Raw genomic sequence first — 26,625 nt, 5'->3', positions numbered from 1 at the left:
CAATATAATATTACTATTTTCATAAAACTTATTAAAAAAATTTAATTATTGAAAAAAATTTTTTATACAATTCTACGAAAATATTCAATTATTTTCATAAATAATAAAATATCCTTTAGAAATTCAATTATTTTTTATGCAGAATTTCATATATTTTCAACATAATTTTAAATAAATTCTTCGAATTGCAATTATTCTTAAAAATTTTATTGAAACTTCACGAAAGAATTCAATTTTAAGAAACATTCAATTATTCAATAAAATAATAACATTCGTTGAAATATTTCAAATTATTTTCAAAAATTTTAATAAAATTCTTGTCCAAATTTCAATTATTTTCAAAAAATTTTTTTTCCTTTCAATAATATTTTCAATATCTCTACTATTTTAATTAAACTATTCAAAAAGAAATCAATTATTTGAAAAAATTTTAATAACATTAATTGTATCCAAACATTCAATTATATTCATAAAAAATAAAATTCTTCTCAGGAATTCAATTATTTTTGAAAAGTTTAAGAAAATTCATTAACAAGAATTCAATTATTTTCAGAAATAATAAAACTCATTGCAGAATTTAAATTATTTTTGATACAATTTTAATCAAATTTTTTGAAAAATGTAACTATTCTAAAAAATTTTTTTTAAAATTCGTCAAAAGAATTCAATTATTTAAAAATATGTTAAGGGTATGTGGAATCAGCCAACTTCAATTAATACATGTATTAATATTCCCACCGGTTTTCTAAAAAAATATTTAATAAATCTTGACAAAATATAAGAAAAATAATATTTTATTTATTGAGGCATGGATCTTTAATCCAATTAATACAAAAATTTGCTTTTAAATATTATTTTTCATTTAATAAAAAGTTTGATATTTTTTGAGAAAAAAAGACAATCAAATACAAATTAATATTGAAAAAGATGAATAAATTTATATTTTTCTATTCAAACTTTCATTTTTTTGACAATTTTCGAGAAAAAAAGACAATCGAATACAAATTGCCATTGAAAAAAATGAATGTTAACATAGAAAAATATAAATTTATTCATTTTTTTCAATATTAATTTGTATTTGATTGTCTTTTTTTCTCAGAAAATATCAAACTTTTTATTAAATGAAAAATAATATTTAAAAGCAAATTTTTGTATTAATTGGATTAGAGATCCATGCCTCAATAAATAAAATATTATTTTTTTTATATTTTGTCAAGATTTATTAAATATTTTTTCAGAAAACTGGTGGGAATATTAATACATGTATTAATTGAAGTTGGCTGATTCCACATACCCTTAATAAAATTCTTTATAAGAATTAAATTTGAAGAAACATTAAAATATTCAATAAATTATTTATTTTTGTATTTAAATAATTGAATTCTCGTAAAATTTTCTAATAAAAATTGATTTAAAAATTGAAATTTAATTATAATTAAAGATAATAATTGAATATTGAAAAGGTTTGAAATGAAAATCTTTGAAAATCTTAATTTTTTTATTAACTAACAATTTTGTAATTTTAATCTTTTTGAAAAAGCTTAATTTAATTTATTTTGAAATTAATTGATGTTTTTACTTTCTAATATAATATTTAATAATTGAAGAATTTCCGGATAATCAAAATCTCGTAAAATTGAATTGTAAACAAATGGATTTGAAAATTCTCAAAGAACTTTATGAAAAATTATTAAAAATAATTGATTTAAAGAAGAATTTTAGTTAAAAATTCTAAAAGATAATAATTGAATTGAAATGATGAAAATAATTTTGAAATTAAGTTACATATTCTTATAATATAAAATAATTGAATTTTATTGAAATTTTTTATAAAGAATTAAGAAAAAAATGGAATTCTTTCGTGAAAATGTATTAAAAATAATTGAATTTTTGCAAATAATTTTACTATTTATAAATGAAATTGAATTGTTTCCAAGGATTTATTAAAATTTTAGAAAATAATTGAATTTTTGCAAAGATAATACTATTTAAAAAAATTAATTGAATTGTTTCAAGGGATTTATTAAAATTTTAGAAAATAATTGAATTGAAAATAATTTTTTTTAAAAATTTGAAAAATACAAAAAATTTTCTGTTTTGGATAAAAAATACAAGAAGAAGAGAGAGAGAGAGGGATTCGTCGATAATCACGAGTTATGCAAATATATCGCGTGTCAAGAATAAAACCAATTGGCCAATACACGTTAAACAATTTCACGTACAATTATTATCACATATTTTGCACACATCACATTGCCCTTTAAAAAGACAACAACAACAAAAAAACAAAAAAAAAGCCTTCATAGTAATCGTAAAATTTTCCTTAAGGCACTGTCAACAATATTTTTTTTTTTTTTTTTTTATAAAGCACTGCTCATGAGAATGTTAAACTTGCACTTTACAATTTTGTTAAGCATACACGCGGGGTTTATTTTAAAGATATTATTACACATCTTCAAAAATATTCCTCGAAGCCATAAAAAAGAAAAAATTTTTTCTTCTTCTTACATTTTATTAACTGCACTCTACCTCGTCAATCGAAAATTACAAACTATATATCAGTATGTATACTTCATTTTAAGTGCTTATAAAACATCATTTTATGAAAGAAATTATACACCCAGTATGTACATGAATATATATTGTTATATGAGAATTCGCAGTAAGTAGCGAGAAAAATTATTGAAGAAGAAAAAAAAAATAATAGACTATAGGAATAATTTCAGATTGATGATGAAATGAAAAAAAGGGGGTGAAAAAAGAAGAAAGAAATGAAAGAGAGGAAAGGAGACAAAAAAAAACGACTCGAGTGGCACGAACGCTTGCTATTATTGGCAATCCAATTACACTTCGGTTCAATTACTATATATGTGAGTATAGAAAATCCAATACCTTTATCGAAAATTTCCGATGTGCATGAACGCGTGCGCGTGCAATTGTATACAAGTACGTATAGAAATAAGTAATTTTTTTTTCGTTCTACAAAAAAAAAGAAGAAAAAAAAATTGCCTTCCAGTGTATTATTTCATCTTGTCAAAAGTTATTATTTTCAAGCGTTATTTATATTTTATTGTAGGAAATTTATTTTCGTTTCAATTAGGGAAAAATTTTCTTTTTTTTTTGCAATGAAGGTATATTATAATTTATAATATATTTTTATACTATATATGACATATAATTATATATTATATTATTTGCTTTTCATTTCGTTTTTTTTTTTATTTTAATTTACAGTTTTTAGTTTTATTTCGATATAATTACGCCACGAAAAAAATTTTATTTTAACTAAATATAATTCAATTAAATAAATTGAATAAATAAATAATTTATTTGAGTCAAATAAAAGTACATTTGTTTCAAATATATTTTATTTGTTTAAATTATTTGTTTTAAATAAAAATTTTATTCGATACAAATAAAATTTTTTTTTACCAAAAACAACAATTTATTTTGAACCATCAAGTAAAACTTATTTCAATCAAACAAAAATTTTTATTTAAAGCAAGTAAAATTTATTTCAATTAAACAAAAATTTTTACTTAAACCAAGTAAAATTTATTTGAACCAGATAAAATTTATGTGAACCAAATAAAATTTATTTGAACCAAATACGATTTTTGTAACCAAATAAAAAGTTTAGTAGGCTTCGAGTCAAATATATTTTTTTTCTGCCGTAAACTATATAAACAGAGTTTCCATAAAAAATTAATTTTGTTTTTCCCTGATTTCCAGACAAAATTTTGACTTTTTCCCTGAGCCTTAAAAATATTTTTATTCACTCTAAAAATTATTAGATACTTAAAAAAATGTTGTATTACTTTTACGAATTCTTTCTAATATAAAATTATTCAAAAACATCAATTGAGGTTTTAAAAAAATTCAAATTTAAACCTTTTTAAAGTCAATAAATTTTATAATAATTTAAACTTTCACAAAATTTTCAAAAAAAAAAAAAAAAAAAAATTAGGTATTTACAAGAATATTTTAATAAAATGCTTCGCAAAAATTCAATTATTTTTATAAGTATTACAAGTTTTCACATCAATTGAATTATTTGAAAAAAATGTAATATAATTCATTGTAAGAATTTGCAATTATTATCATAAATAATAAAATTTTTTCTAGGATTTAAAATAATTTTTAATACATTTTTTAATGAATTCCTCGAAAAATGCAATTATTTTCAAACATTTTTGGTAAAAATTCAATTACAATTTAAAATAATGAAATTCTTCGCTAAAATTCAAATATTTTCAAAACCTATCATTTTTATACAAATTCTCAAAAGAATTTAATTATTTAAAAAAAAAATTAATAAAATTCGAAGCAAGAATTCAATTATTTTCATAAATAATAAAATTCTTCATAGGATTTCAATTATTTAAAAGAAATATAATAAAATTCCTTGCAAGGCTTTAATTATTTTCATAAATAATAATATTTTGCACAGGATTTCAATTATTTAAAAGAAATATAATAAAATTCCTTGCAAGGCTTTAATTATTTTCATAAATAATAATATTTTGCACAGGATTTCAATTATTTAAAGAAAAATTAATAAAAATTCGTTGCAAGACTTCAATTATTTTCATGAATAATAGAATTCCTCACAGGATTTCATTTATTTAAAGAAAAATTAATAAAAATTCGTTGCAAGACTTCAATTATTTTCATGAATAATAGAATTCCTCACAGGATTTCATTTATTTTTAAATCAATTTAAAATAAATTTTTCGAAAAACTTAATTAATTTCTAAAATTTAATTCAAATTCTTCAAAAGAAATAAATGAACAATTAATAATTATTTTTAATAATTTTTGCAAAAGTTTCTAGAGAATTTTCAAATTCGTTTGTTTACAATTCAATTTTACAAAATTTTGATTATTCGGAAATTCTTCAATTAAATATTTGGAAAATAAAAACTTGTAATAATTTCAAAATTCTACGAGAATTTAATTATTTAAATACAAAAATGAAAAAAATATTGAGTAAATGAATATTTCTCAAAACTGAATTCTCATAAAGAATTTTATCAACAAATTTTTAAATAGTTGAATTTTTTCGACGAATTTTAATAAAATTTTCAAGAATAATTACATTTTTTTGAGGAATTTGGTTAAAATTGTATTTAAAATAATTGAAATTCTATGTTGAGTTTTATTATTCATGAAAATAATTGAATTTTGGAGAAGAATTTTATTATTTTTAAAGATAATTGAAATTTTGACGAGAATTTAATATTTTTTAGTTTTTTTTTTTTTTTTATTTTATTTATTTAAGGTCGCTGTGAAATTTTTAATTTTTACAGTACTTTAATAAAAATTCCTGACTTTTTCCTGATTTTGCTAATCAGTGGCAACCCTGATAAATTATATTTTTGTATAATTATAATTATTCTAACGAAAATAGAAAATAACGATCGTATATAAATTTTTTCTCTAGTCATTTTTTTATTCTACAATTTTTCGTTTTTTGTTAAAATTTTCTTTAATTTTTTCTTTTGTTTGCTTCCTTGTTGTATTTCGTTGATAATTGGGGAAAAAATATATAGTTAATTATTGAAATATTATCAATTAGAATTAATTATGTATAATAAATAATATTAAATAACGACTAAATATTAAATTCTAAATTATTAAATAACATTTAAATAACTTATTTTAAATCAAAGAAAATGAAATAAAATATAATAATATAAAAATTTTGTCAATTTTGAAAAAGAAAATTGGAAAATTAGAAAAAGATAAGAAAAAATCATTTTTTCGGAAAATAATAATTGATCTTAACAATAATAATTGAAGGTCAATATTCAAGTGGAAAAAGAAAAATTAGTTAAAGCCGTTGGCACGTTAATTTCATCACGATATCGCGTGTGGGTTTAATTAAAATTCTGAATAGCGTCAATTTAATTCTTATCAAGGTCAGAAACATGACAACCACATAATATATCCTTCTTTTGCAAATTACATCGTGATTCATAATTATCCTGTTGTACCAATTTGTTTCTCGTTAAGAGTAGTGCTATTACATAAAACAGTGTGTTTTCTATAATTATTCCGCAAAGATGCATTTTTTTCAATTATTATCTGTCAATAATTACAATCTAATTTCTCCCGTAAGGGAAATATTCACAGTAACAAGTTTTATCTAATTATTTATTTATTTAATTATTTATTTGTTTATTTAATTACTTATTTATTTATTTAATTATTTATTTTATTATTTATTCACTTAACTATATTTGCTTCAAATAACCGATTATTCGTTTCAAATAAATTTTATTTAGTTTAAATAAAATTTTACTTGATTCAAAAAAAAGTTTTATTTATGTTCAATAATTTATTAAGTTATAAAATTACAAAATTATGAAGTTATAAAAAAATTTATTATAGAAAAGTGATTTTATTTTGCACCAAAAGATTTCAATATTCGCCATAAACAAAAAATTGCTTACAAAGGAGAAAATGAAAAAAAAATTCGGCATCATTATACATTTCATATTCGAAATAAACATCGTTGTTGTTTGCACATATTTTTTTATGATTGCAATAAAAATAAGGGGAGTGGAAAAATATCTTCTTCTCGTTGTAATACATGATTTTTAATATCTTTTGTATAATAAACTTTTTTCATAGCTCCCTCATTCCCTACAGTATTATAAGTATAACGAGAGTATAATTTTTTTTTGACCAATTTCACCTGCTATTTTTATTGCGATTTCAAATCACCGTTATGTCTTATTATATTCCAATATATATACAACTGTTATTTTTGGTTTTTAAACTGACCTTCGAAGTAACAGAAGGTAAATTCCTTTCGTTCATCGAAAAACGAGGTTAAGTCTTTAATAACTCCCCCCAAAAAGAAAAAAAAGAAAAAGTAAAAATAAAAAAAAAATGAAAAAAAATGAAGAAAAAATAAGATGAAAAAAAGATATTATAATAAAGTATAGATTATATACGCGAGATATTCGCACGTGCATCCACCAATTATCGCCTTTCCATTACGGCAAGAGAAAAAAAATATAAAAAATATTTTCCGTTTGATTTCAAAATTTGTTAATTATAATAAGAAAGATAATCAAATTAAAAAAAATAATAATTAATAGTTAGTGAATATTCAGTCATAGTTAATGAGTAGATAATTAATGAATTTTTAATTAATGAATAATTAGGGAATTAAAAGTTAATTAATTAAATTTAATTAATAGTAAATTTAAATTAATTATTTACGTTAATTAATGAATAATTAATTATTATCAAATTACTGCTAATAACAATTAAATTCTAATTAACAATTATTTATCATTTACTATTTACTGAATTAATAATTGACTGATTGCTAATTAATATAATTAACTTAATAGCATTAATATTATACTATCAATTCGTATTAATAGTCACCTGATTAGTAGTAATTAAATGAATGAGAATTATTTTAATTAATTTTATGGGAGTTAATTTAAATTTTTAAGAAGTAAATTTTCTTTTCACGGCAATTTAATCAATTATGAGAAAGTTTCGAATTGAATTGATAAGTACCTTCCACAAAATGTACGCTCTTTTTCTCCTCAAAGAGTTATAAAGTCGATTTTTTCTCCCAATTTAAGAAATGATATCTGTTCAATCGAACGTAATCGTTTAACAGGTTCAGATGAAGAGGAAAATGAAGGGCCTGTAAAATAATTACACGCGCAGTGTTTCCTGTGACCTGAATAATATTCCTCTTGATTTATTTTTTAAAATCGAAAAAAAATGTAAATGTAAATAAAAAAATAATATTCCTCTAGATTTATTTTTTAAAACAGGAGAAAAAAAATAGAAAAATAATATTCCTCTTGATTTATTTTTTAAAACAGAAGAAAAAAAATGTAAAAGTAATTAAAAAATAGAAAAATATGTAAATAATAATTAAATAGATAAATAATAATAGAAAAAAATAGAAGATAAGGTAAAGAAAATAATTAAAATGTTGAAATATTTAAAAAATATATACGTATAATCTGCTGGAATAAAAGTAAAACTTAAAAGCCCTTTGGGGAGTGAAGATAGAAAAGCAAAAAAAAAAAAAGAAAAAAAGAAGACGTAATTGGATGAGAATAATAGTTTCTAGGAGAATTTTTTTTTTGTTTTCGAAAAGAATACTTTTCATTCTTATTTTTTTGCTGTTGTTGTTGTATGTATAATAACCCTTTCCAATTAAGGGAACGATGCGATCGTTATTCTATCTTATAAGGAAATGCAATTGCAGATTCCTAAGTATCTCCCTTGAGAGTTTTAAAGCTTAACGTAACTATATACATGAGATTTTTTTTAATTCTCTCCTTCCATTGCCTTCTAGAGTCAAAAGAAAGTGATTAATAATTAGATGCATGCACTTCGAAATTAATAACTCATCGTTCGCCTTTTGCATGTGCGAATATAAATTGTAGATACGTAGTAAAATTTAACATTTAATTTTTTAGCTGAATTTAAAAATTTCTTTTTTTATTCAATTACGAAATATTTATTTATTATTGTAATAAATATTTATTCATTTAATCTGTATGTTTTATTTATTAAGAAACTATAATTTATTTTTGAAGGAATTTATTTTTTTTTATAATTTATTTTGTCTGCAAATTTTATTTTGTTTTTTATTTTTATTTTTTGTTTTACAAGAAACTGTTATTTTTTGAATTTTACGAATTTTTCTGTTCCTTTCTATTTTTTTAATAAGATATTACTTTAATTTACGAGCTTTCGTTTGATTCTATTTTTTAATAACAATTTATTTAATTTACAAACTTTTATTTTTTCTATTGTTCAAGATTATTTTTATTATTTTTAAAAAATTTTAATAGATTTAAAAGAATTTATCACTTGGTAAAAAATTATATAATTCGAAATAAAAGGAATTTATCCTTTTATTTAATTTTTGACTTGGAAGATTGATAAATTCCTTTTATTTCGAATTATAAAATTTTAATAGAATTCTACACAAACGTTTAATTATTTTCATAAATAATAAAAATTTCCCAGGAATTCAATTATTTACAAATTTTTTATAAATTTCTTTGCAATGATTAAATTATTTTTATAAATAATAAAGTTCTTTTTTAAGGAATTCAATTAAAATTTTTAAAAAAGAAATTGTTTTCGTATAATTTTACAATTTAAAGATATTCATAAATAGATTTAACAGAAAATTTTTTTCAATAATATTTTTTCCTTTATTTTCTAAATATTCAAAAATTTTCAGTTTCATTTTCAATTAAATTTCCTAATTCACAAATATAATTTATAAACATTTTTTCCCTTTATTTTTAAAAAATAATAATAATTAAATATTTATTTAAAAATTAAGTAATAATTGATGTTTTTGAATAATTTTCAATTAAAATTTGTAATTGACAAACATTATAAACATTAAATAAAAAAAGTTATAAACATTTTTTTTCTTTTTTTTAAACAAACTTTGAAATTCGTTATAGAAAAAAAATATAATAAATAAAATGGGTATTTTTTTATTTGTGAATCATAATTTTTTTTTTAATTTTCTAATTTTCTAATTTCAAATATTATTTTATTATAAATCATGAAAAAATACCTGCATTATTTCGATTTATTAAAAAATATTTTTTAAAAGAAAAAAAAAAAACAAAAACTAACTTTAAAGTGTGGACAAAGAGAATGAAAGAATGAAATACAAAGATTATTGTAGTTAATTTTTAACAAACTATTATTTATTTAATTTACAAACTGTATTCTATTTCTTTGCCAACTACTAATTTTTTATTCAATTTTCTAAATATCATTAGTTTAATTTCCTGTCTTTATTTTTTTTATTTATTAAATTTTATTTAATAAATTTTTTATTTATTAATTTACAAATTTTGTAAGAACTAAAATAAATGTTAAAATGTTAAATAAATGTTATGGAATAATAAAACAGTAAAATGTTACTTAAAAATTTTTGGTTCCAGGGGGAATCGAACGAGAAGCGTAAAATTGGCAACGCATCGACTTTACCGCGCGGCCACCAAACTAATATAAAGAATAGTTTAAATTATCGTTTAATTCTTCTTTTCCTCGTGTTTTTATTTCTCAATCTCGTACTTTTATAATCAAAAAACGATTTTTTTAATTCGGATGTATGTTTATTTTTAATTTAAATACTTTTTTTTTACTATAAATAATTAAAATTTATTTTTTATTAAAAATGAAAGGTACTTCTTTCGTTCTCTGTAAAAATAGTAATTGTTAGAAGAAACTTTCGACTTTTTCCCTCCAACACATGTTGGAGGGTGAACACGTGTGACTGCGCAGAGGGGAAAACTCATGAAACTTGATACTATAGATATATATTTGGCAAGCGAGGGTTTCTAGCGCAAAGCTCTCGTGTCTAGCATTACAATATTCTGCTCTCCGGATAAGACGTCGCGACGCCCGCGCTTTTTCGGTGGTCATATTGAAAGCTGCCCTCGAGCTTTCACCCACAAATTGCTTCTGTATTCCTGTTATCGGGGGCTGCTCGCAAGCAACCGCCGGGTGCTTTGTCTTATCGAAAGCTCCCTCCACATGCAATTTACCGCTTTTCTTTTAACCTAAAGATCAACATTTTTTTTGCCTCCAAGCTCTCAGACATCAAGTTTACTGAGAATGTGAATTTTTTTTTCTCCATTCATTTGATATTTATGAAAGGTTTTTCAAACTACAGCAGCGCCATCCATCGAATAAACGCCGATATCGAATAAAATTGATACATAGCAATTTCCATCTCTCTCATACAAGTGGACGCTTCTTTTCTCCACCGTCTCTTTTTATTATTGGTTAGTAACGCATGTTGTGCATTTATAGTGTCCTGATACGACGTCGCGACGCTCACCGGCCGACGCCCCTTATAATAATTACCAGTGAATATTCAAAAAAAGAAAAGGGCGCTTATAAAATCGACCCACAAAAATTGCAGCTGCACCATTTTCTTTTTTTTTTTTCTTGCAAAAGGGAATCTCTTTTGTTGAGATTGAATTGTGGCCTTATTGCGACATGCTCTCTCGCAAATCATGACAGGTTTTTGCGAAAGAAACCTTGTCGTGTCTCCCTCGGCAATTCACCGACCAATTCGCTCACGAGACTCTTTTTTCTCTCTCTCTCTCTCTCTCTCTCTCTCACTCTTTCTCTCTCTTTTCTTACTTTTATTTTTATTGTGCACGTGTACAAGAAAAGACAAAACGAGATACAACCGATTCAAGGACAGATGCAGGTGCTCTCAGGAAACAAGAGTGAGCACGAATTAAATTTATGGGTTTACCAACCATTTTTGACTCGGGGGTATATATTCTTTTTCAAAAAAAAAAAAAAATGAACGAAAAGAAAAGAATAATATAATAGTAAAAAAAAAGAATACATTTTTATGAGCAGTGCTTATTTCTGATATAAATTATACCGCAATTTCTTTTTTTCCCCTTCTTCGATTTTTGAAACACATGTGTTTTTATTATTTTTCTTTTATTTTGACTTTCGAATTCTTTCGAATATTTTTCTTCGTGTTAAAAATTTTATGATGGAAAAAAATTCGATTCTTTTGGTTCGGGGAGACAAAAATTTGATCCTTTTGTTTTGGCAAGGGAAACATTTTTTTTTTGAATAAATAAAAGTTTTTGAAATTTTAGTAAAGAGAAGAGAGAAATTTCAAGAAGAAAAAAAAATTGTTTTATTAACTGCACTAGATGTTATTAATTAAAAAAGGAATAAAAAGAAATCACAATAATATTTTTACGCATAAATAAATATTTTGTTGTTAATAATGAAATTAAGAGATAGTAGATACTAATTAAATTTTTTTATAAATGGTTTTAATAAATTTTGTTATACTAAAGAATAAATTATTTATAAATAGTATAAATAAATTCTTGATAAAAATAAACAAATATTTTGGCGATAATTAACTACTAAATAATTTATTTCTTTTCTTTTGTATTAGTAATTTATTTAATGCAAAATAAATAATTTATTGATAGTAATAAATAATTGATAAAATTAAAAATAAATTTTTTGATAGCAACTTAGCAACTAATAAATAATTTATTGAAACAAATAAATAAATAATTATAATAAATAAACAAATTATAAATTATAATATAAAATATTTATACTTAATTATTAATTTATTTACTAGCAACTATTCGCGAGGCTAACTTCTTATTACCCTTTTTAAATAAAATTAGCAATTTTAAAAATAATAGAATTTAAAAATTTTCTAATTAAAATTTTTGTTGTAAACACTAAAAAAAATTCAATTTTGGAGAAATTACAAATAATTTCAAAAATTCAATTATTTTCATAAATGTCAAAAAAAATTCTTGTTCTAATTTCAATTATTTTCAAAAATAAAATGCATTTTTCTAATTTCAATGATTATCAATATCTACTATTTTAATAAAATTTGCCAAAAAGAATTTAATTATTAAAAAAAAATTTTAATAAAATTGTATGCAAACATTTAATTATTTTCATAAATAATAAAAATTTCACAAAAATTCAATTATTTTTATAAATAATAAAATTTTTTGAAGGAATTAAATTATTATTTTCATAAAAAATAATTTTGAATTCTAGAAAATAATAATTGAATTAAAATGATAAAAATAATTTTGATGAAGTTACAGTAAAAATATTCTTATGATATAAAATAATGATTTTATCTCTCGGTCATCTTTAAATATTAGAAAACATGAAGAAATCGATCACTCCGAGTCATCGACTCGGAGCAATCGATATCTTCATGTTTTATAATAATACTTTTATAATTATTTGTTTAATTTAAAAAAGGTTTGAATTTGAAATTTTTTAATGTCTTAATTACTGTGGAAAATCCTGTTCCAAAAATAAGATTAAAAATAGAAATTGTGCAAATATTTTTCTTCTTTTTCTAAAACAAAATAATAATTTTGCTATAAAAAATTATGATTCATAAACAAAAATAATGCAAAATAAATAAATTGTCTATTTCTTAATCACAGTTGTTTAACAATTTTCTAATTTGTAATTTAAGGAATTAAATTATTTTCATTAAAAATAATTAAAAATTGTAGAAAATAATAATTGATTTGAAATGATAAAAATAATTTTTAAAAAGTTACTGTAATAATATTCTTATAATATAAAATCGGAGCAATCGCTATCTTTGCATGTTTTATAAAAATATTCTCATAAGTAATTGAATTTAAAAAGATTTGAATTTAAATTAATATTTATTTAAAAAAAAAGTTATTGATGTTTTCTAATAATTTTACAATTAAAGAAATTCATAAATAAATGTAACAGAACATTTTTTTGAGTAAAACTTTTTCCTCTATTTTCTAAAAATTTTAAAAGTTTCAATTAAAATTTATAATTGATAAATAGAATAGAATATATGTATAATGTTTCTTTTCCAAAAGAAAAGAATGAGTTTCTGAACAATATTGTTATTGAGAAATATGAATTACACATAAAATGGGTATATTTTCTATTTCTTATTTATAATTTTTTTAACAATTAACAATTTTCTCATATTTTTTATAAATAAAATAGAGGAAAATTTGCATAATTTAGATCAGTGAAACGAAATTTATTATAGAAAAAAGCATATAATAAACAAAATGAGAATATTTTTTATTTGTTAAGGGCATTTGAACCATGATGACGTCACAGATTTAAAACTAATGCTTTGCACAAACTGTGATGTCATCAAGGTTCAAATCCCCTTAATCATAATTTTTTTTATATTTTCTAATTTTAAATATTGTTTTATTATAAATCATGAAAAAATACTTGAATTTTTTCGATTTGTCCAACAATATTTTTTAAATAAAAAAAAAAATAAATAAATAAAAGCGTACACAAAAACTAACTTCAAAGTGTGGACAGACAGAATGAAATACAAAGATTATTATAGTTAATAATTTACTAATAATAAGTTTATTATTTTTTTTTCTTTCGTTTTCCGTTTTTAATTTGTTGTAAAAATTATTCATCACAAGTTTATTAATATTTATTAAATTAGGGGCAGTTCAAAAAATACGTAACGCTTACAGAGGGGAGGAAGGGGGGTCAGATATTTTTTGAACGGCCGCCTACTTAGTTAATATTTATAAATAAATTAATTAATTACTAAATAATTATTACTAATTCTCTTTGCTTTGAAAAAACAAAAAAAAAAAAAATTTTTTTTCCTGCGAAAAAGAGCAGGAAATAAAATGTAAAAATGCAAAGGAGTATAAATATATATCTATATAGCTGGCAACGTGGCTCGAGGCGCCGCGACGCCCAACAAGCTCTTGATAGGCGCCTGATATGGCGCCTGTGCGTCTCTCGACCTGAAAGTCCATATCACACAGGTGTGGCGTCGCTCGACTCTCTACCCTCTCATCGCACTCGACAAGACACAACACTTGACCAATATAGACAAATAAGAAAGGAGACTTTGGGAAAATGGCGAAAATTAAGGACGCGAGGGCTTTAATGATCGTCATCTCTTCGACGAGTACTGCCCACCTGTCGCTCAAATGCTTGTCGCGGCTCGGTCGCAACGGGTTACATTATCCGGCCAACAGAATCTGATAAGAGGTCTATTTTTCTGAGAGTGTGTGTATATATATACAGAAATAAAAAGCTCTCTTCTGGGTACGGGAAAGCTCTGACGTCACATTCCGTTTGACGGGCAAGTGACGTCATCCCACCGTCAGTGACGCCGCTGCAAGCTCTCTCACACTCCTCGCTCGCCGTCTGATCACACTCTGACCACTACTACTTTACATCTCGCTTTACATGACACACAATATTTGTTTGCAAAATTTACATTTTTTTATACGTTTGCTTTTGTTTTTTTTTTTTTTTCTATTGACACGAATAATCTATTTTATTTTATTTACTTTTCTACATTAAAGTTTCAATTGCCTTCCATTAATAATCCAGAAAATAATTTATCAAAATTAATTTTAATTAATTGATTTCGATAAATTTTTAAATTTGAATTTTATACATTAAATTCGAATTCGGTTAATTTAAATTTTTTTTTTTTTTTTTTTTTTTTTTTTAAGCAAACAGGGAATATATTTTAATTTGATTTTTAAATTAAAAATTTCTGTATTTTACTCTCTGTAAAAGATACTCTATCTGTATTAGTAAAAAATCATTCACTAGTATAAATTAGTAAATAATTTTCACAAATATTTTGTTAGCAGAACTTTACTATTATTCATTTAATATTCTTTGAATCTGATGTAAATCTAATGTTAATAATTATTAATAATAATTTTACTAATATTAACAATAATTAATCTAATTCGATTGAATCTAATTATTAATGAGAAATAATAGTTAGATTAGTAACAATTAGTATAATATAATTGAAACTAGTTAATAATAATTAATAATAAATAGTTAATAAATAAATAGTTAATAATAATTAATTAAAAATAATTAACAATAATAATTTTACCAATATTAATAAATTAATCTAATCCAAGTGAACCTAATTAGTAATAAATAATAATTTAATGGAAACTAAATAGTTAACTATTATTACTAAATATTAATAATAATAATTACTAATTGATTACTATTAACAATAATATTTATTTATTCATTTTTTTATGTAAATGTTTATGTATAATATAAATATTATTATTATTAGTAATAATTAATATATAATTGAACCTAATTAATAATAAATAATTAATCATAATTTTTAGTAAAATTGAACTATTTCGTTTGGTAGTTCAGTTTTTCTTACTACTATTTTTTAAACAGAAAATGACTAAAATTTGACGAAAATTTTTAATAGTTTTAGTTAGTGAACAACTTTTTATTAATTGCATGGAATAATAACTATAAGAAAAATATAATAAAAAATGTTTTTAAATATATAATAAAATGAATATAATAATATAAAATAATGAACCAAAAAAATAAGTAATAATAAGTAATAAAAATAAGTATAAATAAGTAATAAATAAAAAAATAAAAAAAATAATAATAGATAATAATTAGTGACAAAATCTGAATCTTACTGAAAAAATATTTTAACAGACTGATTGAATTTTTTTTTTTTTAAATTAGAAATTAGTTGAAGAAAAATTCTCTGAAATTGGAAAAAAAGTTCATCGCTCGATTTAACGATATTGAATTAGGTTATCGGATAGACAAATAAATTTACATACATACTTTATGAAAATCTTGCTCTATATATAAAGCATTATTTCAAGAGATAATAAAATAGTTTTCTTGTCACCGCAAACAATTAAAGTATATATTCCACGTCCTACAATGAATCGAATAATTTCAATTATATTTTCTGTCTGTATTTTTCAGGTAATTCTTTTTATTCCAACGATAAATTGCAAATATTTACATATTTTGATATAAAAGATTGATTTTTTAAAAAGAAAAATTTAAAAGCTAAGAAAAGGAACGAAAAAAACTATTAAAAATTTATTTTGTTTAAACAATAAATTAAAACTTTGAAAGATTTTTTCAATTTTGTTTTCTGTAAATTAAACATTGCATTTAAGCGGAAATAATTTTGCAATAATTATTTTCAAAAGTTTAGTGTATAATTTCGAATTTTCAACGATTTTATTAATAAAAAAAAAATTAAATAACATAATACTTAAAATAAATAAATAAATAAATAAATAATAATGAAGTAATGAAAATAAAAAGAAAGTAAAAAGAAATTAAAATGAAATAGAAAAATGAAAACAAATTATAAAAAAAACTAAAAATAAAATAAAAAAAACTTTAAATAAAATAAAGAAATAAAAATAAATTATAGAAAAAATAAAATAAAAAATATATGTAACTGAAATAATAATTATTTTTTTAAATTATAAATTCGAAATTCCACTGTAAATTAACAAAAAATTGTAAAAATTTTCAGACAGCTGTAAAGTCATATAATATTGATGAAATGGAATATAATTTAGATGACTTAAAATATGACGTGATAACGATAAATCAGACTGTTCAAGATTACAAGGAATCTATATTTTTATTGTTAGCAACAAATTACGAGCTAATGGAAGACACAATAAAAAACGAATTCAAAAATATAACACTTTCGAAATTATCACAATTACAGGTATTAAATTTTCTTTAATTAAATTTTATTCAAAAAATATTTACAAGGGAAAAAAAATTCTCCAAGTTAATTGTTTATTTTTCTATTTTATGTGTTTGACACATAATTTTTTCCAAATTTCTTATTTTTTTTACAGAATGAATACGGAATTTTGGACATTGAAAACGTTAAAGAACCACTGAAAACATGTTTTGCAAATAGATCATTGGCGTGGGCAAAAAAATTCAAAAAATGTATCACAAAATTGAGACAATGTGCAGTAAATATTGAAATTATGAATTACATGATTCCAATTCAATCGTACGATTTATACTTTGTTGATGTACGTATATTTTTTTGATTAAAAATTACTTAACATATTTAATTACTGTAAAAATATTAATTAATACTTTATTAATAACAAAATATTATCAACTATTATTTTAATATTATTATAATTAATAATAATTTTATTAATAATTAATATTTCAATACAAAAATTTAATGGCAACTAAAATAATTTGCATACCTATTAATTAACAAAACCATATATATATATTGTTTTCTTTTTACAGACTGTCAATAATTTAGAATTGGGAATAAACGAAGAAATTTTTGGAAACTATGAAAAAAAAAATTACAGTAAAATTTTAACAAAGGAACATTATATGGAATTAAAGAGTTCTGAATTAAATATCCTCGTCGATGGTCTAAAAGGTCTATCGCAAAATTTAATAAAATTACTAACAAGTGCCAGAGAAAATGTTTTGAGTGAAACAAAACAATGCTCATTTGAGGCAAACCAAGATTTAAATGACAAATGGCGTATTAGTGAACGACTATTAACCAATTGTTTTTTACAACATAATCAAACTAATTCAGAAAATAATTTGTAAAAATAAAAAAGAATTAATTGAAGGGTTTTTAGTTCCACTGAATTTAGATTTTTGTTAAATAAATAAATAAATAAATAAATGAAATTGTAACACTAATAATAATTTAAATATTAATTATAATTAAAATAAATATTTTATAATCATAATTTAATTAAATAGTAATAATGTCATCACCTTCGACTATTAATATAATTAAATATTTTATTAATATTATTAGAGACTTTATGAATAAAATTAAAGATTAAATAAATATAAAATTATTAATTAAAATATTAATTAAAACAGAAATTATTAATTAAACAAAAACTATTTTTATAAATAATATTAAATATTTTATGAACAGTAAAATTTATTATTTGAAATAAAATGTAGTAAATAACAGAAACAAATTAAAAAATGTAAAAATTAACATACTTTACAAACTGTAAAACAAAATTCTTCCAAATACCCAATTTTTGTTAAAATCTTGAAATCGAAATTTTTCCCAAAAATATAAAAAAGAAATTGTCTATTGTTAATTTATATTATCGAGAATTGAAAACATAGCAATGTAATACTTTTCTTAAAGTATGAATAAATTTTTTAATATGAAAGAAGAAAAATCTTGTGAAAAGAATTTAATTTAAAGCTTATTTTTTTGAATAAAATGACTAATTTACATAAATCAATTCACTATAGATATATATATACACAAGTCAATGTAATATGTTTTATAAAGAAATTAGTGTCTTTAGCGAGTTAAAAACTACAAATATACATTAAAAAAAGAAAAATGAAAAAAGTGATTTTATTTGTAATTCTCGTCAGCTCTTTTCAAGTGAGTTTTTTCATTTTATTTTGTTTTTTGATTATTTAAATATGTTTATTATAAGATTATTTTATTTTTTTTAATACTGTTTTGATACTAATTTTAAAATTAATATTTAATAATTAATAGTGAAAATTTTTTTTTTCACTACAAATTATTCTGGTCAACAACAAAAATACTTTTTTTAATATTAATAATTACTAATTAGTAATTAGTAATTAATAACTAATAATTAGTAATTAATAATTAATAACTAGTAATTAAAATTTGAAGCAATAAAAAATAAATAGAAAAAATATTAATATTTACAAAAAAAATTATTTTTTCTGAATAATTATTTATTTAAATAAATATTATTTATAACTAACAATTAAATATTTTCTAAAATACAGGCTTCGTTAACTAAAGAAAGTGACAGAAATGGTATTCTATTGAAATTAGAAACGATACAAGACGAGATAAAAAATGCAATAACTGATTTAAAATCATTCGAGATAATTGAATTTGAAAAAATCTATCAATTATTTGGACAACATGATTTGAATTTGACGAGAAGTTTTCGAAATATCAAAAAAATGATTTACTCCGAAATTAAAGTAAGTTTTTCTCACATTAATTGAAAAAGAAAATGTAACCAATTTTTTTTCTCCCAATAATATAAATAATACAATTATTTACAATTTTTAGATCGAATATAAAAAATTGAATGCAGTGAATGAAAATTCAACTGATTGTTATAAAATTGCTCAACGCAATATGAACGATATTTATGAAAATAAAACCGAATTGCTGGGAATGTGTGAATTCAAATCATTTTTCCTTAATTTCAGTCCAATTATGACTCATGTCAATTTTACATTACAGGTAATGCTTTAATTCATTTTCATTTTTCTTTGATATTGAAAAATATTTGAAAGAAAAAAATATTTAAATATTAAAACAAAAAAATTTGAAGTATTAAAAACTATAATAAAAAAACATTGAAATAATTTAAAAACCAAAATCAAAAAATAAATACTTCTTTTGGTGACTAATTTAATTCCATGTAATGAAAATTAATATTTTAATTAGCAACTTACAAAATTATTAATTTATTTCTACAGAATCGATAATTATTTTTTTTTATTTTTTTTTATTTATAATTATAATTATAAAATTTAATTATAAAAGTAATTATAAATTATTATTATTATTATTATTATTTTAATTAAAAATTGAATTAATTAAATGAAAAATTCTTCTAAATATGTGAAATTTGATTTTAAACTTTTTTTATTCTCTAGGTGTGTGAAAATTTATTAATGAGATTCGATTCAATGCAAGAAGAACGTATTGTAGTTATTAAAGATTCATCACTAGAAATGGCGTATTTGAAGAGCAGTTTATCTGGAATTGAAATTTTAGCAAATAATTGCAGAAATCTTATTCGAGATGTGAAGAAAATGGTTCTTGATTTATCGGAAAAAGCTGTTTTCAATATTCAAAATTGTGCTGAATCCTTGGAGAAATCATTACTCGACGAATCAAAAAGAATAAAGGAAGATTTTCAATTTTGTATAAAAAAATAATTAGAAAATTTATCAAAAAATGAAAATACTGTTTGAAAAATAATAAATTATTATAATAAAATAATTAATATAATAAATAATTAATTATAATAAAATAAGAAATTATTAAACATACATTAACATAAATTTTTTATTTTTCAAAAATATGAATTTAAATTGTATACTTTCAATATATATTCATGGGAATAGAACTATGAAGCACGTGTATCAAATTTATGAAAATAAATGATAATTACAATCAATGATTAATGTACATAAATTTTAAATTAGTTTTAAAAAAATTCTAAATTATTTTTCACAGAAACGAAAAGGAAAAATATGGAAAATTGATTAACATTACATTAATTAAAATAAAAATAATAAAAAATTGAATTCTTTAATCAATTTCAAAAAATTCGAAATTATTTTTCACAGAAACAAAAGAATAAACTATAATTATATAATTATATAATAATTTATATAAAATTTATTAACAGTAAATTAATTAAAATTAATTACTTAAATAACAATCATGAGAAATTATAAAAAATCCTTTGTATACAAAAAAAATTTTTCCTTCGACTAAATAATGTTGTTGAACTGCAAATACGTTTAATCAATAAGAATAATAAACATCACGTTTTATTGAATTAAAAAAGAAAAAAACTGTCTGATAATGATTTCTTTTAAAATAACATTTCATTTAAATAATAATGCAAAACATTTAAACAAAGAAAGCAAGCAAAGACTATTTTTTGTACACTTTAGTCGAACATTATATTTTTATTGTTAACATTAAAATTTGTAAATTCTATGATTTGTGATTGTAATAGAACACTTAACAAATAAAAGAAAAAAAATATGTTCTTATTATTATTGAAATTTATTTAAAAACACATTTATTAATTTTTAATGGAAATTTTTTGTTAAATACATTAATTTTCATTCTTATAGAATTTATAATTTTAAAAATGTTTTATATATTAATTTTGACAGTTGTTTTTTTCTGTATAAAACGGAGAGAATCAAATTTTTAAAAATCAGTATTAAGTATTAAATAAAAGCTGATAATTTAGAAATAGAAAAAATTTGTCAAAAATGAAATATTTTATTTTTGCTTTTCTTCTTGGTTTCGTTCAGGTAAGTTTATACGCTTTTCAAAACAAAAAAAAAACATAAGAAGATAAATAAATTATAAATAATAAATAAATAAATTTATTTTGAAAAAGAATTTAATTTTTCTAAATACAAATAAGAAAATAAATAATAAATATAATTGACTCACAAATAATAATTAATCATAACAAATAAATCATATTCCTTTCTTTTAAAAGATAGCATTTGGATTTCCTCAAAATAACAATCATGAGGAACAGAATAAAAATGTTATAAGTGAAATACAATTTAACGTGAAAAAAATAATTGTCGATTTCAAAGAGTTTTCAACTAGTGTTAAAGAAAATTTACAAAAATATTTTGATCAAGAAGATAAAAATGTTCCTGAGCAATTACAAACATTGAAACATGACATTTTCAAAGAAGTTGAGGTAAATTTTTATTTTTAGAATTTTTTTCTCTATATGTATATTCTTTCTTTCTACAACAATAATTTATAACAAAAAATTAAGTTTATTAACTTTCATAAAAAGTGAATGCTTAATAAATTAATTTTAATTCCTATGAATTTAGGTTGAGATATTGAATGATGTAAACAAAGAGGAAAATCTTTGTTACATAATTGCAAAAACTAATATCGAAACAATACTTCAAAATAAAACACAAAAAATTCGACAATGTCAATTTGATGAATTATTATTTGGTTTTTCTCCAATTTACATAAATATGAATGTTACTCTCAAGGTACGTACAATTGTTATTATATTTAGAAATTTTAATCGACAATTATTATAATAATTCTTATAATGAGAATTACTTTTAAACTATTAATAATAAATAATTATTAATTATTAATAATAAAAACAATAGTTCACTAAAAAATTGAATTAATAAATTACAATAATTAAATTAATACAATTAATTAATCAATTAATTAATTAATGTTTATCAGTTAAAAGAACTGATTTATTAACTAATTAATTTGTTATTAAATTAAACACGTTTATCTTATTAATTATTATCTTATTAATTAATTAATACGAAATTCTTTAACTAATTTAATTAACTAATTAATTATAATTAACTAATTTAATTAATTAATTAACTAATTGGGCAAATAGTAACAAATTAATTACTAATTTTAATTAACTATTAACTTATTGTGTCTTAATTCTTAAATAAATTGTTATTTATTTTTTATCATTATTATTATTACTATTATTATTTAAATAATAGAATTTTTGCTATTTATTCATTAATTGGAAACTGATAAATAAATTATCAACTAATTAACAAATTAGTAACTAATTAAAAAACTAGTAACTAATTAAAAAACTAGTAACTAATTAACAAGGTAGTAACAAATTAATAATCTAGGGACTAATTAATAAACTAGGGACTTATTGATAAACTAGTAACTAATTAATAAATTTGTGAATAATTAACGAATAGGATACTAATTTGGGAATTAATAGCAGTCAATTTGTAATTGTAAAAAAAATAAGTATTTAATTGCATAATATAATTAACTGATTATTTAAATAAAATTAAATATTTATTTCCAGATGGGTTATGAGCTAGTTGATAATTTAAACTCAGTGAAGAAAAGCTGCGAATATGTTGAGGATGAACCAATATGCCTTTCTAACACTAAATTAGGAGTCGAAATACTTGTCAATAATTTAAAAAACAGTATAAATCAAATGACACAATTAGCAAATGAAGCATACAATTCAATGCTGTCCAAAATGGAAGAGTGCAAAACTAAAGAAATTAAGGGACTAAAAGAAAAATTTCATCTAATTAAAAACAATGCCAACGGTTGTTCCTCAATTATTTAATTGTTTTTAATAAAAATATTAATATTAAATTATTCAAATTTTTTTTAATTAAATATTTAAAAGAAGAAAAATTTAAAAAATTTAAAAATATAATTTTTTTATAAATGTAATAAATATCAATACATTACTTTTAAAATACAACATAAATTACCTCAAAAAAACAGGAGAAATCCTCAACGAATTGCTGAATAAGAATTTTTAAAAAATTTCTCAATGAAAAAAAATTTTATTAAAAAAAACGACAATTTTTTAATAAATTATTCAAAATATATTTATACAATTTATTTGATTTAAATAAAAATTATTTGATTCAAATAACTTTTATTATTTTTATTCAAAAGTTTTTCGGATTTTCTAAATTAAATTATTCAAAACTTCAATACTTTTTGTTAAACAAAAATTTAAAAACTTATTCTTATTTATTTCTCCACAGCAATTAAAATTTCAAATAATTTTAATGAAAAAGATCATGAAATTTAATTCTTTCGAAAAATTGCAACTGAAATTCTTCCAAAATTTAATTATTTTTTTTTTAGATTTTTTGATTCCCTTAAATTTTCAAAGAATTAATTAAAAATTTTTTTTTAAATTTAATTAATTCCTAAAATTTCTGTTGTAACACTTTAAATATTCAATTATTTTCTAAAATTTAAACTGAAATTTTTTTAAATCAATTCCTATTAGAATTCAACGACGGGAATTGAATTATTTAAATAGAATAATTTTTGTAAATTCATAAAATAATGTATTTTCAAAAATACAATTATATTCATAGGTAAGTTTTGAAGATGAAAAAATAATATTCTTTAAAATATAAAATTTTACAAAATTTCCAATTGTTTAAATTTGTAAAAATTATTTTCGGGAATTCAAGTATATCTTCAAAAAAATTTTAATTACCTACTATTTTTCAAAAACCTAATTTTTTCAGAATTTCCAAATTATATCTTTGAAATTTCAAACATTTTTGTAACATTTAAATTTAAATTTAAATACAAAAATGAATAATTAATTGTTTTAAAAAATTGCAACTGTACCTCTTTATTATTGAGTTTTTGAAATTGGGGTTAAATTTTCTTACTTTACATCCTCTACTTATTTTATTATTTACAAATAAACTGTCAAACTTTTGACATAACAATTCGAACTATAAAACAACAAAAATTATTTACAAATTTTTTGTAAATTTCTTTACAATAATTTAATTATTTTCATAAATAATAAAATTCTTTTTACGAATTCAATTATTTTCATAAATTAAACTCATTGCAAAATTTTAATTATTTTTGATACAATTTTAATCGAATTTCTCGAAAAATGTAATTGTTCTTAACAATTTTTATAAAAAACGTCAAAAGAAATCAATTATTTAAAAATGTTTTGATAAAATAAAATTCTTTATGAGAATTTAATTTTATGAAATATTTAATTATTGAATAAATTATTTATTATTTATTTTTGCATATAAATAATTGAATTATCGTAAAATTTTCTAATAAAAATTGATTTAAAAATGAATTTCAGTTAAAATTTTAGGTTTGAATATTTATTATTCAAATTATTTAAATATTCAAATAATATTTGAATATTAAAAGCATTATAGCATGAATTATACGAAATAATTGAATTTTGAAAAGGTTTCAAATTAAATTCTTTGATAATCTTAATAAATAAAAATACTTATAGTTATACTTTCATACTTATAACCAACAATTCTGTAGAATTAATTATTTTGAAAAAGTTTAATGGAATTTTTTTCTGAAATTATTTAAAGTGTTTATTTTTTAATACGTATTCAATTGAAGAATTTCTGAATAATTGAAATTTCGTAAATTTGAATTGTAAACAAATGGATTTGAAAATTTTCAAAGAACTTTTTCAAAAATTATTAAAGATAATTAATTTAAAGAAGAATTTTATTTAACAAATCGAGAAAATAATAATTGAATTAAAATGATGAACAAAATTTTAAAAAAGTTACAGTTAAAATATTTCTATAATATAAAATAATGATCTTATCACTTGGTTATCTTTAATTTGTTATAAAACATGAAGACATTGATTTCAAAAAGGTTTCAATTTGAAATTTTTGAAAATCTTGATTCCTGTGGAGGAATATAATAATGATTAAATATTTATTTAGAAAAGAAGTTATTGATGTTTTCAAATTATTTTACAATCGTTTTTAAAAGAATAGAAATTTTGTAAATATTTTTTCTAAAATAAATTTAAAATTTCTTAAAGAAAATTTGATTTATAACATTTTTTTTTTTTTTTTTACTTAAAACTTGTACTTTGTTTATGAATTGTAATTGAGAGGCAGAAAATGTGAAAAATTTTTTCTACTTTCTAATTTTTTTTTTTTAGAAAAAAGGAAAAAACAGCTGCGCATAATTTCGATTTGTCAAAGAATTAAGTTTTTCATATTAAAAAAAGGATAATATTTTGTAGAATTTACATTTTTTAATTACCTAATTTTTTGTTACAAAATGCTAATTTTTTTAGAAACAAAGAAATAATGAATAATGACATTAATAATTTTTTTAGATTAATAAAATTATTTTTGAGTTATTTGAGATAATATTATTAAATTAAAAAATAGTAAAAAAGAAATAAACAAGTAGGTATAATATTATCTATCAAAACATATCAAGAAAACAAAAGCATAGTGACACAAAATATTATAAAAAAAAATTTAATTTGAAGAAGAAAAAAATCGAATATAAATTTAATAGAAATTACAAAAGAACAGGAGCAGAAGAAAAGAAAAAAAAATAATTATAAAAACGCAATTAAAAACCAAATGAGGGCTCTCAGTGTATACATGTATATATACATAAGGAAAAGCGTCGCCTCGACAAGTGAATCGCGGCGCCCTAGCGTCGCGACGCACAATCCGGACCCCATAAAGTTGAAAATGGTAGCAAAATTCTATCACTTGACGTCTGACGGAGCTGCCCGTCAATTGAAAGACGTCGTCTGACGTACCACGGTTACAGGGTAACATAATATTGCAGGGGGTTGGAAAATTGATATGGCGTCGCGACGCCTTAACACGGCGCATATACCGGTGACAATTTGCCGAATGAGCAGAGGCCGCGCTTCCACGTCCTCGAGAATCAGGAAAACATTAAGTGTTCTCCATTATATTGTAGAGATTTTTAGTATATGCACAATTTCAATTTATTATTATTATTATTATTATTGAACGTCGTCGGCGTCTTGACGGAACCGACGTCAAGCGTCGTTATAACGAAGCCTGATAACAGGCGAACATGGGAAATAGTTGGTGGCAAAGCGTCCCGACGCCTGTTGATAATTATAGATTTTT

General features: G+C 20.5%; 4 protein-coding genes across 8 annotated transcripts in view; 3 read left to right on the top strand and 1 right to left on the bottom strand.

Annotated features, from left to right (window-relative positions):
- The window catches only part of LOC122506050 (tubulin polyglutamylase TTLL4-like), a 369,559-nt gene that overhangs the window by 78,192 nt on the left and 264,742 nt on the right, over positions 1-26,625 (bottom strand). The gene's annotated exons all lie outside the window — the stretch shown is intronic.
- LOC122506052 lies at positions 16,252-18,133 on the top strand. The gene is made up of 4 exons (XM_043618029.1): positions 16,252-16,338; positions 16,907-17,107; positions 17,244-17,429; positions 17,662-18,133. The coding sequence occupies exons 1-4, from the start codon at positions 16,294-16,296 to the stop codon at positions 17,980-17,982; spliced, it is 753 nt and encodes a 250-aa protein (XP_043473964.1). The 5' UTR covers positions 16,252-16,293; the 3' UTR covers positions 17,983-18,133.
- LOC122506053 lies at positions 18,671-20,600 on the top strand. Its single transcript, XM_043618030.1, has 4 exons — positions 18,671-18,799; positions 19,183-19,386; positions 19,478-19,654; positions 20,074-20,600. Exons 1-4 carry the CDS (start codon positions 18,755-18,757, stop codon positions 20,356-20,358), a joined length of 711 nt encoding a protein of 236 aa, XP_043473965.1. The 5' UTR covers positions 18,671-18,754; the 3' UTR covers positions 20,359-20,600.
- LOC122506054 lies at positions 21,422-23,326 on the top strand. Its single transcript, XM_043618032.1, has 4 exons — positions 21,422-21,477; positions 21,672-21,884; positions 22,027-22,197; positions 23,019-23,326. The coding sequence occupies exons 1-4, from the start codon at positions 21,436-21,438 to the stop codon at positions 23,292-23,294; spliced, it is 702 nt and encodes a 233-aa protein (XP_043473967.1). The 5' UTR covers positions 21,422-21,435; the 3' UTR covers positions 23,295-23,326.

This window comes from Leptopilina heterotoma, unplaced genomic scaffold (genome assembly GCF_015476425.1).
Source record: "Leptopilina heterotoma isolate Lh14 unplaced genomic scaffold, ASM1547642v1 Lhet_39, whole genome shotgun sequence".
In the NCBI taxonomy this organism is placed as follows: Eukaryota; Metazoa; Arthropoda; class Insecta; order Hymenoptera; family Figitidae; genus Leptopilina; species Leptopilina heterotoma.
Note: the sequence above shows the minus strand (reverse complement) of the source record. Positions and strands in the feature narration are given on the sequence as shown.